The following is a 20165-nucleotide window of genomic DNA, read 5'->3' on the forward strand; positions in this document are numbered from 1 at the left end:
AAAGATAAGTCGGGCCCTGGAAGGAAACTACCTTAAATCCTTAAGCTGGCTCATTTTACTTAAAGGAGACATTCCTTTATTTTTAAAAAGAAACAAAACTGCATTTAAAGATTTTTCTTTTTTTCGTCAATTTGGCTTGTCTAAAAAAATTTTGAGTACTAAATATTAGATTTTATGGATATTTTAGACGACAGACGAGTGTAAGACCTAATGTTTCTTTGGAAATTTTTTTCATTAACATTAACTGTATCGACTAGTAGAATAAAATTGCGAGTGTTTATTTTTTGGAATTTTTAGTCGGCTCGAGTCCCGGGCGAGGCAAGCGAGTTTTAGAAAATCTTTGAATGCAGTTTTGTTTCTTTTTAAAAATAAAGGAATGTCTCCTTTAAGTAAAATGAGCCAGCTTAAGGATTTAAGGTAGTTTCCTTCCAGGGCCCGACTTATCTTTCCACACTGTATATTCTTATATACCGTGGGCTCGAGTAATCCGACAGATTCTAAAGGTGTATTCTTGACCACATTTAGAGACTAAAATTCTGAAATCGCTTTTATTTGTGCAGAAATTACGCAAACACGCAAAACAAACTATATTTTTGCCGAATTTTACCGACAGTCATAAATTTTTGGCTCCTTATGACTTCAGGAGTGCGCGGTTAAAATCTGTCGGCCACAGATTTGTCATATAATATTATTTTGTGTTAAAAGTTGATATAAAACAGATCCTACACTTGTAAATTTAATTTCTTAAGACATATTCACTAGTGAAAGAGAATTCATATTGTGTATTTATGTAAATATGTATATTACTTTAATTTTAGAACGTACACTGGAATATAAATGAAAGAGCCTTGGCCTGGGATCTTTATTGAATCTAATAAGCGCTCATATGGAGCCGGCTCTCTTATCTTTCGGAATGTTCGGCCCGTATTAAGTAGGAAGTTATATTTAGATAATTTAAACAGCCCGCGCGGTCCTGGAAAAGCGCGGCGGTGAATTTCCTAATTTTCTTCCATTCACGAAGCATCCGCCATCATTTTTATCTCCCCTCCTGTCTCCATTTATCTCAGTCTTCTCTTCGCGATGCGCTCTAACATTTTATTTGTCTCCTGCGAAATTGTTATTTCCTACTGCTTTCTTTTCTTGAAGCGGATTCGTCTTCGGCCTTTAAATAAAAATCAAGGAAATGAGTTCGCGGCTGAATCCTGACGCTTGACCTCTTTTTCAGCGAAGACAAATGTAATAATAAACACAATTTGTCGCCTTCTTTGCCGTTGCGGGTGGTTAATGTTTCGCATCAAGGCATTTGTAACGAAATCTCAGAAACAGGATGGTTTTGGCTTTTGATCAAAACTCCGTTATTTCGCCTAGATTGCCTAGATACCAGATAATTTAGGAGTTTCTTATAATGTACCTACACTAAGATATATGTAGGTAGGTACCAAACATAATATGTACAGACTCAATCACTTAATACAATCAATCAAATGGCAACCGGTCATTTTATATGAGCCTTCATATTTATACAAAAATCTCAAGTGTTTTCAGTTCCTTTTAATTGTTCTCTTTCAGTTTATTTTATATCGTCTTTTGCAATTGGAAGAATGACATGTTCACACAGCAGCTTCAGTTCAAATATTGCCATTCCAAGTGTTCTAAAGGCATTCAATATCGAATTTGTGTTCACGTTCAGCCCTATAAGTAATTTCGTCTTCGGGCGGAAAGTTTTATTTAGAGTGTTTCTGATTGCCAGTATTGAATAACTCAAAACGACTGGAACTTTTATGTATTATACGAACCCTTCTTTACTTATCCCGTATGATCCGATTGGATTTGATGGAGGTGAGCTTGTTGCTATAACACGTAGGCCCTTTTCTTTTTATAGATTGTTATTGGCTCTGATACCGCTCTCTGGTCTCAATCCAGTTGTTTAATAGTTAAAGTCAAGTGTAACACTTTTGTATGTCTATCTAGTTTATTATTTTCTAACATCATCTTTGGCGACAGAAATACATGGAGTTTAAAGTAATTACGAACTATTTACTCTAATTATTGGGTCGAGTAATATTGTCGATTGTTATTTGTTTGGCAATGTCCATTCCGGAGCTAATTGCCTGACACAAATGGCTCCGGATCGAACATACATTACGACCGCGGCCTTATTGTGTAACTCCGATCGAAATGTGGTTGTAATTTTCATTATTTACTAGATTTTGTATTATTTCAAATTTCTAGATTGAAACAAATTAAAAAACTCATAAACTATAAATAAATCAAGATATTTATTTGTAGTTTACCTGGCAAAAGCTACATTATAAATCGAGTGAGTTACGTAAAAAAAACTTCGTTTACGTCTTCGGATACCACTTGTAACTTTGAATTGAGAAGAAAATTGTGAATTAACTTTTGCCAAACCGCTGTGTGACTTCACGCCCGACAATCTGCCTGGAATTTTAACTAGACGATCGGGATCGGTACTCCCCGAAGCCCAAGTTAACACAATGCCGAAGCCGAAGCGGATTTTCGAATCATATTTTAGACCTTCTTAATAATTTAGTCACGGTTCTCAGTCCCCAGGTAGAAAATTGGAAATTGTGTCACTCTTTAGAGCTCGCAAAATTAGGCACAAGCACGTCTATCAAACATTTTGAAGGTACCTAAGTTTAAGTTGACGTTTTTGTTATTATACTTACTTCATTGCGGGGACATTGAATTAATTTATTTGAAAACGGTGGGAATATAGGTATTATACGAACATAGGTACAGAAACATTTTTTTTCAATTGTTACTTATTATTAATAATTAAATGGGTAAATATATGTCTGTGCATGTTTACGGATATAATTAGTATTGGTATCAAAAATGATTTGATTGAAATGTGTTACATTGATAGATTTCGGTTCATGTAAATTATAATAATAATGAAAAATGACAATCGCTCTATTTTTATTACCTGGAATTTATATAGGGCTAATAAATGTTAGGAGTTCTTATTAAATGCATGGAATAAATAAATTACGACTTATCACACACAAACAGTTCGTAATCTAGCTACCTATTATTATGTCCACCTTAGTGTTAATGTGATAGCACGGCACAGGCGGCACAGCTGTCTGACCTTAATTATGTTGCTTGGAATGCCAAAAGCTAATCATACTAATCGATACTTTATTTCCAGAAGCGTGCGAGAAAACTTTTTGTCGCTGGGGTGCGGAATGCGTGTCGCTCGGCGACGGGCGGGCCCACTGCGCGTGCCCGGTCAGTTGTCCGTCCGCGCCCGCCGCCGTGTGCTCCACTGCTGGCCGCACGTACCGCAACCATTGCTATTTGCGCAAGGAGGCATGCGAGCGCAGACTGAACTTGCGCGTCAAGCATGACGGCGAATGTGGTAAGTTTAGTCAAGAAATATTAGAAAATACGTATGTATAAGAGTTCAGGGATGCTTTAGGCATATGGAGGTCACTTCACAGTTCACAGAGACTACCCCAAGAACACTTAGCAACTCGCTATTACTCGCAATGACAATACAGTGCTGGTAGTATGTTAATTACTAGTATTGTGCAGTTCAAAAGTTTTAGAAAGTATTGCGTAGACATAGGTAGTACGGTTAGGTATACATATATTAATAAATGAATGTTCGCTAAAGCTTATTGGTAGCATTCAATATTTATTTTATGTTTTTGGCTTTAGATTGTGATATACTGGGATAAAAAAAATATAACGTTACATTGCTATATTAGAAAATTTTGTACCTACTTAAAAATGAGATAAACCTGGCCATGGAACACAACGCTTAGTAATTGATTTATTTATTAATGTAAATAGTATGCAGCATTACAGCTATTAGGCGTCAATGTGATGTAGGTACAATCAAACAAGTCGCAAATGTAATTTGGTATAGTATTTACTTCTACAGCTTCTACTACACACTAACCCCCTTATTCATAAACGTTTACTAAAGTTGACAAGCCGGTAATAATCGTTTGTCCCTTTCCATCATACCAATACGTCGGAAAGGGACAAACGATTATTGTCGGCTTGTTAACTTTAGTAAACGTTTATGAATAAGGGGGTTATTATATCCAGCCCCCGGTCTTATCCGTGTTTATTTGGGGTCGGCTCTTCTTATCGCTTTTCGCTAGCTTGATCTGATTAGGGTCGTCTTTAGGTCTAATTTTAAAGTTCCGAGGTCGTTATATTAATAAATAAATAAATATTGGGGACATCCTACACAGATCTACCTAGCCCCAAACTAAGCATAGCTTGTACTATGGGTACTAGGCGACGATATACCATATATATTTTATAGATAAATACATACTAATATACATAGAAAACACCCATCACTCAGGAACAAATGTCTGTGTTTATCACACAAATAAATGCCCTTACTGGGATTCGAACCTAGGACCATCGGCTTCGCAGGCAGGGTCACTACCCACTAGGCCAGACCGGTCGTCAAACCACCATAACCATTAATTCAGTGCCAGAAACCTCGTCGGATTAGTCTCTTTTCTATGTGACTTAAGTTGGCTTTTTAAAAGGTAAAAATTTCAAATTTTGTTAGGAATACAGACAAAAAAGTTTCTAACTTTCTAAGTAAAAAAAAGTGTAAGCGTCCGTAGACCGCAAGTTGATGGAGTGCTGTGAATTTATTTTCAGTGCTACGGCGTAGCGACGTGTTTCTAGTTCACTCGGCTGACGCGTTCTCCGTGTAGCTCAGTTATTAATAACACATTATTTTTAACAGAGGCCGGGGACCCCTGCGTGGGCGTCACCTGCCCCACGGGCTCTAGATGTGCAGTCAACTTTGGGCAAGCAGAGTGCCGATGTCCCCGCAGCTGCCAGAGAAGGAAGACTGTTTGTGGCACTGATGGCAAGGAATATCCCTCCGCTTGCCACTTGGACAAGCATGCGTGCGACAATCAACTGAACATCACTATTAAATACCATGGAAAATGCGGTAAGACTTATTCAAAACATTATTTCCCTAATTAGTGAATCTTAAGTGAGATTGATGTACCGGTAAGTATCAGGATCAAAATATACTTATGACAGTCATTGATGAAGCTTTGATCGCTGTGATCAAATACGATGCCTTCAAAATAATATTAAACTCTTGACACAATAAAATAAATACTAACTCTGTTCCTACCGCTCATGTACCGATATTATAACTAGCAAGATGCAATTATTTTCGCTCTTAATACTCCAGATTTTGGTGTCCATTACCGACATGTTTTTATTTTATACTTATAAATGAATTCAAAGAGTTTATTCATTTGGTATACAAATGAAATATGGTAAAGGTTATTATTATTAAGCTGTATATACATATATTGCAAACGGCATTCGGATTTTATTGGATCGGATGCCCTTTGTAATGCATATTGGTTTTAGCTATAGAAACGAATCTATTGGAAAAAGGGAATTTTTGGTTTAAATTGAATTTGTTTGGGCTGCCAAGGAACACTTGATATTGCTTGCTCATATTAATATTTTTATTAAAATGTGTTCGGTACCGTAAAAGCAGGTAAGTCCACAAGTTACAACTATGAATTATGATCCAAATTCAATTTTCAGTACAATATGTTGAATATATGTGTAATATAGAAAGAGCATTACTATACCTTAGCTCCAAAATCAATATTAACGAGTACACATCATAAAGGCTCGTTAAGAATCAACGTTATAAACTGGACCATAGTTGTTTGTATTAAGGACTATATTACATAGTTACCTGATATTACGGTACTAGAGCTTCATTAAGTACTAGAGAATCATTTCAAGCTAAAATATTATGGAAGCTATTTTAATTGTACAATTTATGCCTACTATTATGAGGCTTTGAGCATACGATATTCGCAGTAAATTTAAAGCTTGATTCACGGTAAGTAATTTACGGTTAAATTTTTGTGGTAAACCGAATAAGCTAGGGCGGGAGGTAAATTGTTTGAATTTTCATTCACCTCGTAATAAATCTAATTACGGCAATATTACGACGAACTTCTGGATTCTTGCTCTTGAGCAATATACCTCTATTTAACACGCATGTAAATATACATTGTTCGCTAATCGTAGTAAAGTTGTCTCGGCATCTCAAAGTGAATATTATTATTAACTATAATAATTTTGAATGCCGAATGGTTCAGGTATCGATTCTATAGATTAATTAATTAATTCAAAAGGAAGTGATCATAAGCAATGTCTCGTCTCTATTAATTTTGGAGTCAAATAGTCTCTATAAACAATCTGTGAATGAACAAATACGTGTAGGGTATAGTAATTACGTAGTTTGGATTAGAATTAGGTTTTAGGTAAGTATATTACATCTATTTTAGTATTATTTGTAACACAAGCAGTAGAAATTATTCTACTTTTTAAACACACATAAGCTACCAAAATATTCCACGAGTGAGAGTTTAAGTCAAACGTATACATTTTGAACAAAACAATAATTAAAATACAACAAAAGATCCAACGATTCGTATCATTACCATTCTTATGCTACAAATTAAGTTTCAAGAAACAATGTTCTAAACAAACAGTAACACAAACCTGGCTCATTTTAATGAGCTAAATTAATTATTACGAATGAGGAAAATTACGTTAATGGGTGCCGCGGCTTGAAAAGAATTCGTGATAGGTCAGCTTTATTAGAATAGGGGTAACAATGTGCGGTCAATATTTCATGCCTCGTGGGAGATGACGCGGCATGTGGGAGTGAAATCAGGACGGGGAAGAATGGCGTTCATGACTTATCAACTAGTATGTGCTTGCGAAAATTTAAAAATATCAACAAAAATAATTTTCAATGAACAATATAAATGGAAGATGAAACTGAGTAGTTTGTCTGGCCAACGATTGTACAAAGTACAGGTAGTATTGACCGTAAGTTTTTGTATTGGCTGCGTTATGCGGAATCTATTATTTATTAGGTAGGGATGTAGTTATGAAGGAAGGAGACACGACACGCCTATTGTTACTCGTCCTTCAATAAAGGAAGATTCCTGCGTGATGTCCAGAACGTAAATTTTCGGGTTTCGTCGTCATGTTAACTTTTTGTTCTTTCCAAACAGTGGACTATTTAATTCACTTAAGGATAATTTAGCATTAAAAAAGTAGGTTAATACTTTCCTTGAAATGCTCGAAAATGTCCGCATTTAGTCCGTACCGAACGCGGGATGGACCTATTTTTAGGGTTCCGTACCCAAAGGGTAAAACGGGACCCTATTACTAAGACTTCGCTGTCCGTCCGTCCGTCCGTCCGTCCGTCTGTCACCAGGCTGTATCTCACGAACCGTGATAGCTAGACAGTTGAAATTTTCACAGATGATGTATTTCTGTTGCCACTATAACAACAAATACTAAAACCAGAATAAAATAAAGACTTAAATGGGGCTCCCATACAACAAACGTGATTTTTGACCAAAGTTAAGCAACGTCGGGAGTGGTCAGTACTTGGATGGGTGACCGTTTTTTGTTTCTTTTTTTTGTTTTTTTTTTGCATTGTGGTACGGAACCCTTCGTGCGCGAGTCCGACTCGCACTTGCCCGGTTTTTTTCTCTGTTAATTTAAAAAGTTTAAACACATTTGGCACACGCATAAATCGCCATCACCACCAATCAATACACGTAACCAGATGTAATTTTTAGCATATTTCTGTAGTATAGACACGACAAAACTTAGCAAAGCTAATAAAAAAGGGTGTGTTGAATGCAATTGTGCAGTTTTTTGCTTCATAATAATTTCAAATTAAACACTACGTAGTGTTTGCATTATTTATGTAGAAGAAACAAGTAAACTCAGTTAGCGTTTTTCTTTCAGCGTGAAGAGACCAATTAACATTCTTACAAATCAACTTCACTATGTTTGAACTTTTCTTTCGTCTTAATACATTTAAGTTGACGGAAATTAAAAAAGACATCGAATACAAAATATTATTTCTTAGAGCTCCGACAGCAAGATGCATTCAAATTTTCTGGGTGTTCTTTAGTATATTAGTAATTTAATCACTTTTATTTTCTGAACGTAAAATCGCCAACCCTTTTCACAGGGACCTTGTCCCAGAGCATTCGATCTGAACTAAATTTGTTCAAGACCAAATGCCCGCACATTCCGACGTCCTTTGTGAGGTTCTGTTTACTTTACTAGCTCGCTTTTGTGCTTTTATTCAATTACGTCTTGTTTCGGCTCGGACTCTGCCTCCCTTCTGGATATAGAGTATAGACCCCTTTCCCTTTATGACCCGCGTTGTCATACGGATTTTTTACGTTTCATCGTTACTGCGTCAGAGCTTGACCAAAGGTACTTATTTGAAGATATATTGGCCATTCTTGGTGAAACTGCATAAAAAGATTTTTTTATAATTTCCTTTTAACAATATCGAAGCAAAGCTAACCCTTACCGTAGTAGTTTTCAGCTAAGTAAAAAAAAAATTGCTTATCCTTATTGAGTTACTTGAAGACATGTTAATTAATTGAATTTTTATTAAGGCGTACGCGCGTACCAGTAAAATAAACTTACTGTATTACTATAATGACGCATAAAATGTACATCTGTACTATGTACATAGCTTTTTGAATGTCTTTCAAAATTAAAATACGCATTTCAGCTTAATTTGACACCGCGTAAGCGTAGCAGCGTGAACTAAGAGGATTGTATTAAGTTATTAAGCATAGGTACGATTGCATACTTTAAGCTAACACATTTAGTGCCAGCGAGAGCTACGCTCTACGAGCGCAGTAGCCGATAACACGAGAAAAGCCGTATGTAGCGATAAGCGCCTACGAACAGAGAACCCACCTTGCGTTGGAGATTAATATTTCCGGCTAAATAATCGCTCCTTGAGAAACATAATGTCACTATACAAAATTAAGAACCATTCGAATAGTGACGTTGTTCCATTTTTGAAAAGTAGAATTTTCAGGCACAAATTGTACAGTGACACTATGTTTCTCAAGGAGCGATATGTTGTTCAGTTATACAAATATTTTTAATGTAATATTTTGTTGCAGATCCGTGCGCTGAGCACGAGTGCGCGGACGGCGGTATTTGCCAACTGAACGAGGCCCGCGCGCCTGTCTGCCGATGCGGCCCGCCCTGCGACCTGATTGCCAGATCAGGGTCGGCGGTGTGCGGGTCCGACTACAAAGACTACCCTAGTGAATGCGCGCTCAGGCGGGAGTCGTGTCGCATACGGCAGCAACTTACGATTGCCTACAGAGGAAAATGTGCTTCCGGTATGTCGATTTTCTCTTATACAAGAACTACGCAAGGGATACTTCTTGATCGATTGATAGCGTATCAGTAATTTCCCGTTATTTCTTTCGCTGTAACATCGGCCCCTTGTGTATCGTTTTTCGGGTTGCTGTTTTTGTGCGTCTCGATGAGACTTGAGTAGGAGTAGAGAGGTATCGATACATAAAACCAATCGATTATAATCACGTAGTAGAAAATGTTATGTGTACCTACCTACGAATTTTGTGCGAGAATATATTCAGTAAATAGTAATTCTAAATAAAATCTGATATATTGCCCTAAGACAAGCAACAACAACAACATCTTGAGTTTTTAAATGTTCCGTCTCTGTCCGCCCGCTCCGCATAGCTTTTACACAAAAAAAATGTTTTCACTCTAACGTAGATACTACATACATATGCACAAAAACTATAAAACTTACGTTTATGCTATTTTGGGTACGGAACCCTAAAAACGCCCTTTTTAATTCTGTCCATTGTGACGCACGGGCAGTTACTCGTATCGTATGAAACCGACACACTAAACATGCACATGCATGAACATCCTCTTGGCCGCATCTTTATGAAGAATGTGAAGAAATCATCATTTGAAGGTCGTGAAGTAGACCCCAGTGGGCTATATAGCATTACAAACTGTTTTATATTATATAGTAGGTGAACATACGTGCACAATATAGCCATCTTATTGAACGGTCGAAGTCAACTCCGTTTATTTGCCCTAAATAATAATTATGTAATAATCACGCCGCTAACAAATTTAATTACTTTCAATTATTTCAAAAGCATCTAAAACAAAATTGTAAGTTAAGCCAAAACAACTTTTAATTTAAAAATAAGACAGATCTAAATCTCAAAGTCATTAATTAATTTATTAAGAAGAACTTTCTTCACAAACAAATTAAATTCATGACTTTCCAAGCCTTTGAATTCTAGTCTACGTTAAAAGACCACAAGAAAGTAATAGAGATCCTGAATAATAAAAGCTGGTTTATAACAGCTGTCAGTTCAAATATAAGAGTTGACTGTCACAAAAAAGGGTCTTACAATAACGACTTTTAAAACTTTTATTCGTTGCGTCCTACTCAAATAAGAATAACCAACTGATGTTTTGTTCGTAATTTAATTATTTTAATCCCACTGCGACCTCGACTCACCGAAAGGGCGCTCAATAAAATCACTAACAAGCAAGCTACACGCTAGCGAGTTCAATCAACTCAGTAGCCTAATATCATGCTCATTCACGCTATTTAGTGGTTAGGTAAATACCCTGATGTTATATTTTTTCGTTAATAATAGTTTTCTTTAGCTCAACACCCATGCGACTCGGTGAAATGCGGTGTTCGCGAACATTGCTCCCTGGACTCACGGGGCGTCGCCGTTTGCGGCTGTGGTCCGGAATGCGAAGCCATCGTGCGACCGGTGTGCGGGACGGACGGCCGGACGTACGACAGCCCCTGTCTGCTGGACCGGACGGCCTGCCGTGACAACAGAGATGTCAGGACTGCTTATATGGGAGCCTGTGGTAAGTGTCATGATAGTATTTTAGGTACAAATGAACAGGCATCGCAAATTTTGTAGCACTTAAGAGGTAGACCAAAAAAGAGATGGCGGGATGACCTTGACGCTTTTTGCAGCGACTGGCGGGAACATGCACAAAACCGTGACGAGTGGCGGAAGAAGGGGGAGGCCTTTGCCCAGCAGTGGGACACAAACTAGGCTATTGAAAAAAAAAAATCCTAAAGAGATAATCAATTAAGATTCATATTACCTACTGTTAAGTTTTAACTGTAACTTACTGCACTTCTTTATGAATTTAATTTGTATATGAGATATGTACAATATATAAATATTAAATATTATACGGACATTCTTTACACAAATTAACTAAGTCCCACGGTCATATATGTAGATAAATGTTTGACAATGTATAGTTAAGTAATGAAACTTAACAATAGTGCTCCTTCATAGGTGAGGCGAACCCATGCGCCCGTACAACATGTCCATGGGGCGGCGCGTGCGTCTCCCGCGGAGGCGCAGCGCAGTGCGCATGTCCTGTCTGCGACGCGACGCTTGCGCCGGTCTGCGCGTCCGACCACAACACCCACGGTAGCGAGTGCAAGATGAGAATGCACGCCTGCCAAGAGGGCATCCAGGAGGGGAAACTGAGAGTTCTCTATAACGGAACTTGCCGTATGTATCATTTATATGTTTATTCCATGTTTATACACGTCTATTCTTTGACGTGACGCGAGTGTCTTTAACAGTCATTGTTAAATACGTTTAGTTTATGCAGCCAGGTGTTACAGCCATATTCGAACTTTAAGATACGTCAAATAATAGATATGGAAACGATATAGATTAGATATGTCAGTGGCAAACAAGTGTCAAAAGTGACGTTTTTGTTTGAAGAAACGTCGCTTTTGACACTTGTTTGACACTGACATATCTAATCCATATCTTTTCTAGATCTATTAACTGACGTATATTAAAGTTCGAATTGGGCCGTTAGTCATTATGGCACAGTCGAAGTTTACCTCGACGCTGAAGTTTATTTTGCATGAATTGGTGGTGTTTTTAGCCAACCAGTCCAATATTCAACTGACGTATCTTGCTCGGTTCCTTTTATCTCCTACATAAATAGAAGACGGTTTTGACGTTTAGGTAGGTATAATACGATCAGTTAGTTCCTTATTTGTGATGTATGTTTAAAGTTGGAATCTAGGTTTCTACTTACTATCAAGACTATAGTGAGGAACGCTTTATAAATATAGATTCTATTAATCCGTCAACCTTTATTCGAGTCACGTAGCCGCACCAGTAATCCGGAGGTAAATCTTAATACATGGAGATATTAAAAATTCCCTCCGAAGAGAAATTGTCCAACTTCTAATTTCCTGCGATGAAAATCTTTCCCTCTTAGAAAATCGTCAATCAAAAGGCGCTCAAGATTCCTTTGTCGTAAGCTACTTTAACAAAGAAATGTTGTTTCAATATTTTGTATTTAAGATACCAGTAGGTATAAGTAAATTACTCTAATTGAAAGGATGTAGTAGTAGTAGTAGTAGTAGTAAACTCTTTATTGTACAAAAAGACATATTAAAAATAACATACAATTAGCAAGAAGTACAAAGGCGAACTTATCCCTTTGAGGGATCTCTTCCAGTTAACCTTTGAGTAGATGAGAGGAGAGAGTGAAAAGAGGGTGACAAATGCAGCAAAATGTACAACAAGGTACCAGAAAGATAACGGATATAAATACATACAAAATTTATAGGATAAACATACATATATTACACAAAGAGGAATGGGGAAAATACACTAAAAATTGGAAAGAATTAGAACGATATAAAGCAACTATACAATAGAAATATAGACAAATTAATCAGTCAAATCAGATAACCATAGCTTCTTTAACCTCTCCTTAGGATGTTTTACCGTAAAGGAAGTCAAGAACTGATTTATACCGGTTTCAACTTATTTATTATCATTTAGACAACATTTTTGTTATTTTGTTATTTGCCCCTAATAAAAAAATATTTTCACTATGTACCTATTTGCAAATGTAAGTTCTCGTCTATCGCCCTATGGGTACGCAATCCTAAAAAGAAGTAGGTAAAGTATATCAAAATGCTGATATTCAAGTGTCAACAAAGAATGCTAGCTTAGTTCTTTTGACTTGGTGACCATAAGAACAATATTTTTGTTCCACTTATTCCTTATTTCGAATTAAATACATAATAAGCGATTATATCACACTAAACTCAGAGCTCTATAAATCGTTTTATTTGACACTTCTCAGACCCACCGCTGAACAGTTGCCAGGCGCCTGAATTAATTAATAATGATAGTATGGCACACTAACTAGAGGGATTTCGTTGCTCTATAAATTGCAAACCTATTGCCGTAGCTAGCCCTTCGTCTATAAGTTTGTTTGCACATTTAACGTTTTGCTCTGACGCATGAAAACATCGGTCATTTATTCTGTTTACCGAGGGGCCGTAATTAATTGCACGGAATCTATCGCTTACATAACGAGCTGAAATGTCAATTAAACGGATTAAAACAGCTCCAATGATAAATTGAACCAGACATGGATTGATGAACGCCGACTAAGGATTAATTTTATTATTCAGAAGTATCAGATTATTAAATATTGGAACATTATTTGAAATGAAGATTTTTTTCGCGGAAACGGTGTTCATAAAATGGTCCTGAAATGTTTAATTTGGCAAATTAAAGGAACATCTGCAATAACTGATATCCTGTCGTATTTTTTACGATTTATGTACTAACGGCCCGATCCGAACTTTAAGATACGTCAAATACTACGTCTATTGAAATTTCAACCATACAAAATAATTCGGTCCGCAATGTAATGAAAACACACGTTACGAGATATGAGCTTTTTTAAGTACCTAACTGTTAACGCTTGTTGGAAGTTATTATAAAAAGCTCGTATGCTTGCAGTAGGTATATTGCCAGGACCAGGATAAGTGGCGTACACGAAGAGAGGCCTATGCTCAGCAGTGGGCGACTGAAGGCTAGAATGATGATGATGAGGTATATTGCTGCTTGGTAAATTTTCAAAAAATAATAACGGGGTCATAATTAAGTGTAATTTAAAAAGACTTCTTAATTAATGATTACACGGATAAAAAAATATATCGGATAAATTATATATCTAGTTTAATTTATTGCATATATTATGCGTTTTGGGTTTACACACTATTAGTTGTTATCTACCTACAGTCAAATGCAAAGGTTAAAACTAAGCGTCAAACGTATTTTCCGTTCTTTAGTGGCTTTAAAAAAAAAGGTGTTTCAGAAACTCGAATTCGAGAAATACATATTTATTTAATTTATTTGTTATAAATACTACTTCCTAGTGTGTCAGATACTCTTTGCGAATTGTTTTATCCCCTACTTATGCAGCAAATTGGAACTCTTTTTTAACTTTGTCCAGAAACTTGCGCCGATATGGTGTGTCAGGGCGGTGGCGACTGCGTCCTGAACGAAAACACCGGCCGTCCCGAATGCCGATGCAACCACAACTGCACCGAGACGCGGGTAATTAATAATACTTACCAATGGATAAATTGTCATGGGAATCCGCGTGACACATGCCCGAAACGGCAACAGGTTGTGTAAATCAATTAAATGTTCCATTCTGAAATAAATGTTTACATTGTTTTAACTGAATAGATAATTTTACGGATGTATTATAAGTATGTAAAATTTAGCAACTTAGCTGTTACATTGTATATTTTAGTCAGTTCAAGTAGTACGGCGTAGGTACTTAGTGTAATATGAAACTGTTGAAGATCGGCAAAACTGTCTTAAAAATTTTTTCTCAAAAATTTGCTGGTATAGTGAAGTTTAAAACATAATAAAAAAAAAAATTTTAACTTGTTATCGCATCGACTCAATGGCATGGTGTACTCGTATCATACGAAAAAAGAGAAGCGGTTAAAGTTTCCCTGTAATATGTTTTATATAATTATATTCAAACAATTGTCGCTCATTATATTTCAAAAGACAACCTGTAGTACCTATACCTACCTATACTTAAATATAACATGTTCGAAGCAATACCATTTATTGTTCTGCTTGTAAATGTGACTATAGAATGAACGATTGGCTCAGTCATAAACTGTTGGTAGGACACAAGCGTGGTATGCGGAACCGATGGCCAGACGTACCTATCGCAATGCGAATTGGACTCAACGGCGTGCCGTGAACAAACCAATCTGCGGGTTGCTTACAAAGGCGATTGTGGTAAGTCCAGCTATTTTATTTTCTAACATGACTAAAATACAATAGACCTATAAAAATATATTGTATACCTACTATGATTTTATTTGTAGCTGTGTCCGTGTTGAGCCGGGATTCTACCCGTGTGCGGCACTGTGCGGCACAAGCATTTTTGTAATGAATATGCTTGTTCCACACACTGGTGGAATCCCGCCTTAAAACTGGCAAGGAAGGTGTCCGGCCTCTGGCTTATCGACGACCACCAAAAACCTACTATTACCAACCTTACCTCCAAATAAAATTTAAATATGTCTCTGTATCAATGACTTATGCGTCCAAACTGTTGAATAAAAAATTGTTATAGTTTTAGCAACTAAATCTACTTGGACTTGACGGCTTGCTCAGTTTAAAAACAAAACGACCGTTTGATCCCTTTAAAACCATTATCGTCTGACAACCTATCCGTTGATATTTACGTGAATCGCTTTCGGTGCGCGAAACAAACGATTTGCTCGCATTGCTTGTGACAGTTTATAGACGTTATCATTTTGTTGGCTGTACAATAAGTGTGGCTACATTACTGTATTTATCCAGATCCGCCTAAAGCTAAACGGGCTGATAAGGCTCTGTGACATTTTAAACCTCATATTGATGAAACATTCCGAAACCATGCTATTGATAATGGTAAATAGGCATTTCATTATTATGACGACTGCAATCATTTTATTAATTGTGTTGATGTACGAAGAGTGACTAATGTACATTGCTACATTTCTTTTTGATTGGCATAAAGCTAAGCGTCTGATAAATGCATTGGACCAATACATAATGATTATTTACATACAATTGATTTATACGCTTGACTAAGAAAATTTCAATATTTTGAGTACTTACGTAATAGAGATTTTTTACATCCTGGTTCCCCATTTCTCTATATTCAGAAAGACACTTGTTTCTTTCTTTATTCCTAATAATGTTTATGCTATTTATTGATTTAATTTTATCGGTAGATCGTAAAGTACCTAACTAAAAAAAATGTGCCTTGTTTTGAAATTGTGAGAGTTATTTCTTAACTAGCTCAAATACGAGTAGCTACACAGCAGTATTAATTTTAATAAAAACTGCAAATAATATAGCCGAGGAATGTGACAAGCAACATTTAAATTACTTTGCATCAATAAAGTAGCAGGAATTAGAGTGAAATACTTTACTAAATTAAAATAAATTGTTCAAGTTGAAAATAATTGGATTCAATGTACGTAAGCTAAAACCCTTTACGCTCCTGTTCTAATGCTCCCTGGATTCTAATTTTCGGTGTCCCGAGACGTTACTTTAGGTTGCTATAGAAATACGACTTCCATTTTTTAAATTGCTTCTGGTAAGCTCATAATGACTTTCATAAATAAAAGCTTGCCTGTTAAAAAAGGGTTTGAGTAGCTAATTTTGGCCTTTTTAACGAGCTTCCTTTCCGTGTAATGCCTGTCGAACACAAGATTTTTCCAATCTCAATGGGCACTTTTAAAAGATCCTTCCCTTCCCGTTAATCACATAAGCGGGAAAAACCTACCTATTTGAGTTTTTCCTGTTAGGAGTAAACAAAAAAAAACAATGTTAAACTAAACCACCGTTGTTTTGGAACGACAACATTGTTGGTTTTAGTTTTTTACGTTGATTCTATTATTTTCCTGAAGGTAGGTATATACCCTGGAATTTTGGATGCGAGAATGATTTTATGAATTTATAACTTTTCATGGTTTACATATTGTAATATAGTTACCAAATTATGAGTTAAAAATAGCTCTAAATGTGCTTAAATATTTATAGAGAATAGTTAAAATAGTTTTTTGTTACACGGTTTTTACCTATGTTTTGACCGCAACCAAAAATCCGAGGTATGGTTATATTTAAAGTTAGTCCGTATGATTAAATTATGTATTTGACTGACCATTTTAAAGGTATTATACACCGTGTTTTTATTGAATTCCGTTAACTTCGGGGTATGATTAAGAACGTTTAAGAGAACTAAATGGCATAGTTAATTTTCAAAAAAAAAATTTTTTTTTTGCATTTTTTAAAACAAAAAAATAATTTTAAAAAGTACTTAAATGTAGCATATAGCGTTGTTGTAACACGGGCATTACATTTAACTCAACCAAACAATTGAAATCTGTGACATATCAATGTCATTTCGAACATCGATCGACCGAGATTGTACTTAAGTTGAGTAGCAAATGTATGAACTCATTCTAAACACTAATCAATATGTAAACCGGCCCTAAGGCAAGTGTACACGCTTGTAGAGGCGTTATAGGAAAAAAATAAATTATTGATTATCTCCGAAATGGAGTTAATTAGAATATCGGTGTCTTTGAGAAAGTTACTTGATTTAAGCTCAGGAATGCACCCTTGAAATTAACGGAAATAAAAAAAAACACGGTGTAGAAATGTACAAAATTAATTAGTAGGTATGGTTATACGTTATACTAAACTGAAACTGACAATAATTAAACAAATCAAAATGTTTGTAAACCGCTCTAAATAATCACGATTGGTTCAATCTAATTACGGACTGTGACCACAAACATACTAGGTATCCAATTATGGATACTGCACCATTAACGTCTAAATGCTTTAGGTACAACACAAAATCACACAGATAATTTACCGTTGCAACACTTGTAACTCGGTAAACAACTGGTGTATAATATATCTTAGTCAAATAAATACTATGTTAAACTCTTTTTACTTACGATTCCGTAGGGACAAGAACCTTATTACTAACCATTCGATGTCCGTCTGTCTGTCTGTCAGTTTACGTCTGTCGGTAGTTTGTGAGGTTCATATCTGCGTAATGAGGAAGGCAACTGTAAAAATGTCATTGTCTATGGTGAATCTTTAGAAAAGCTGAATTTTTAACGTTAATTTCTCGCAAAAAGTAAAAAGGAAACCTGAAGTGCAAAAAGACTAAATCAGACTACAACTTCAAGGAGAATTTGAATGAAACTTTTTTTAGCTAGGTATCTTATAGAGCTCGCTCGGTTTTACTATACTAGGGGGATTAAAGATCGATACCGGATTAAAGTTCTCCATCGCGTCGTATGTCCGAAATGAAGCCAAATTAACGACATCGCCTTTGTGGCATGTATCCTTTAATTATTTGAAAACAACTCTTACGTAAAACATTAGTAAATAATATACACAGAATCAACGGACATAAATATTTTTAACGCACTCGCACAATCCGTGGGTATATTTTTCTCCAAGCAAGCAGAAGCGTACTTTAAATATCTGTTAAAATATCGCTTTCATTTTCTCCTCGAGTATTAATCGGCTGCTTTCTCAAGACTTTCATTTTGCGGGAAGTGGTAAACAATCGTTATTAAATTTGCACGGATGTCTTCCCTTGCTGCTGTGCTCTAGAAAGAGAAGAGTTGTTTGTTCTTCGAGATAGAATGAGTAGAATAATATGCTAAAAATTGCCCGACTAAATAGATTGCCTCCAGTCGTACCGTCCGCAAACTTTTAGACGACAAGGAATTTAAGTCGTAATAACCCGGCAACGCAAGCGTTGTAAAATCTTTTATTATTATGGCGGTGTACTTAACGTCGGACAAAACCTACCTTGTTTGTATGATAAATGTTACGTCTTAAGTTTTGTTAAGTTGGTTAAAAAGGGTACCTATTAATTAGGTAAACACAATGGTATTTTTTGTACTGCCAGCCGATAAAAATAGTATTTAATACATAAAATATCCTCTATCCCTTTGTAAATAGGTATAGTACCTACCCAAACCTTATTAATAAATATTTAGGGTAGAGAATAATAATCAAAACTCTCCTTTTTAGTGTTCCGTACAAAACTTTGTTCACAGAACACTTTTGGGATCACTTCGGTCTTGCAAATTAGTTAAATGCGTTTTTCTTTTGGAACAGTTAATTGTAGTAATTAGGACCACTAATATTGTAAATAAGTCAAAACTAAGCAGTTTACAATAAGCTCAGCAGTGAGAAGTTTATATTATGATTTCAATGGTTCACAGTGTGACCATCCGAGTATGGAGCCCTAACAATCTAGGGGAGAGCGGGGTTAAACGTGCCGGAGGTAAGTTGATCCGATGGGAATAGGAACGCAAGTAAACCATGGAGCGATTCGTATGATGTTTGTCGCGAAAAGTCAGACCACTATGCGGTTGCAGGAGCCGTTTTCGTTGCTTCCATTACAGTAGAATAGTAGTTATGGAAAATAAATCAAAAACGAGGGCACAACGAACCCCACGGATATTCACATTTTTGCCTTGGATTTTTTAACCGACTTCCAAATCCCAAAGGAGGAGGTTATCAATTCGGTTGTATGTTTTTTATTTTTATTTTTTTTATTTTTTTTATTTTTTTTATTTTTTTTTTATTTTTTATGTTTGTTACTCCATATCTCCGTCATTACTGGACCGATTTTGAAAATTATTTTTTTGATTGTATGCATACAGATTGGTCCCGTTTTTGTCAAAATCCAGTTCTGATGATGGGATCCATGAGGAATCGACGGAACTCCTCAAATCTTAAAGGCATACATATGGTGATTTTTGTGTTTTTATCAACAAATCAAGCATATACATTCAAAAACGTGACATTTGATGAAGTGGAACTGCTGATGATGATCAGAACGGAACTCTTCAACGACGCATAGTTCACCTTTGGCGATTTGTCCTCTTCGTTATGTTTGCTAAGCAAGTTAAGTTTTTAAGCCACAATTTTGTCAAGCTTGAGTTCTGATGATGGGATCCATGAGAAATCGAGGGAACTCCTCAAATTTTAAAGGCATGCGTATAGAGATTTTTGTATTTTCATCAGAAAATCAAGCATTTTCATTAAAAACTGTCGCATTTGATGAAGTGGAACTGCTGATGATGATCAGAACGGAACTCTTCAACGACGCATAGTTCACGTTTGGCGATTTGTCCTCTTCGTTATGTTTGTTAAGCAAGTTTAGTTTTTAAGCCACATTTCTGTCAAGCTCGAGTTCTGATGATGGGATCCATAAGGAATCGAGGGAACTCCTCAAATCTTAATGGCATACGTATAGAATTTTTTATATTTTCATCATAAAATCAAGCATTTACATTAAAAACTGTTGCATTTGATGAAGTGGAACTGCTGATG

The 20165-nt window shown here is 36.1% G+C and overlaps 1 protein-coding gene across 5 annotated transcripts in view; it reads left to right on the plus strand.

Moving 5' to 3' along the window:
* Positions 1 to 20165, plus strand: part of LOC134680160 (agrin-like) — a 112470-nt gene that overhangs the window by 69528 nt on the left and 22777 nt on the right. For all 5 annotated transcript variants that reach the window (XR_010100432.1, XM_063539227.1, XM_063539226.1 and 2 more), the window contains 7 exons: positions 3176 to 3385; positions 4748 to 4960; positions 9015 to 9239; positions 10564 to 10779; positions 11226 to 11447; positions 14221 to 14324; positions 14918 to 15032. Coding sequence is in view for 4 of the 5 variants with exons in the window: in XM_063539227.1 (XP_063395297.1) it covers positions 3176 to 3385; positions 4748 to 4960; positions 9015 to 9239; positions 10564 to 10779; positions 11226 to 11447; positions 14221 to 14324; positions 14918 to 15032 (1305 nt within the window). In the remaining variant the exon portion in view is untranslated. The remainder of the gene's footprint in view (positions 1 to 3175; positions 3386 to 4747; positions 4961 to 9014; positions 9240 to 10563; positions 10780 to 11225; positions 11448 to 14220; positions 14325 to 14917; positions 15033 to 20165) is intronic.

The sequence above is a fragment of the Cydia fagiglandana genome, chromosome 3 (genome assembly GCF_963556715.1).
Source record: "Cydia fagiglandana chromosome 3, ilCydFagi1.1, whole genome shotgun sequence".
Taxonomy (NCBI): domain Eukaryota; kingdom Metazoa; phylum Arthropoda; class Insecta; order Lepidoptera; family Tortricidae; genus Cydia; species Cydia fagiglandana.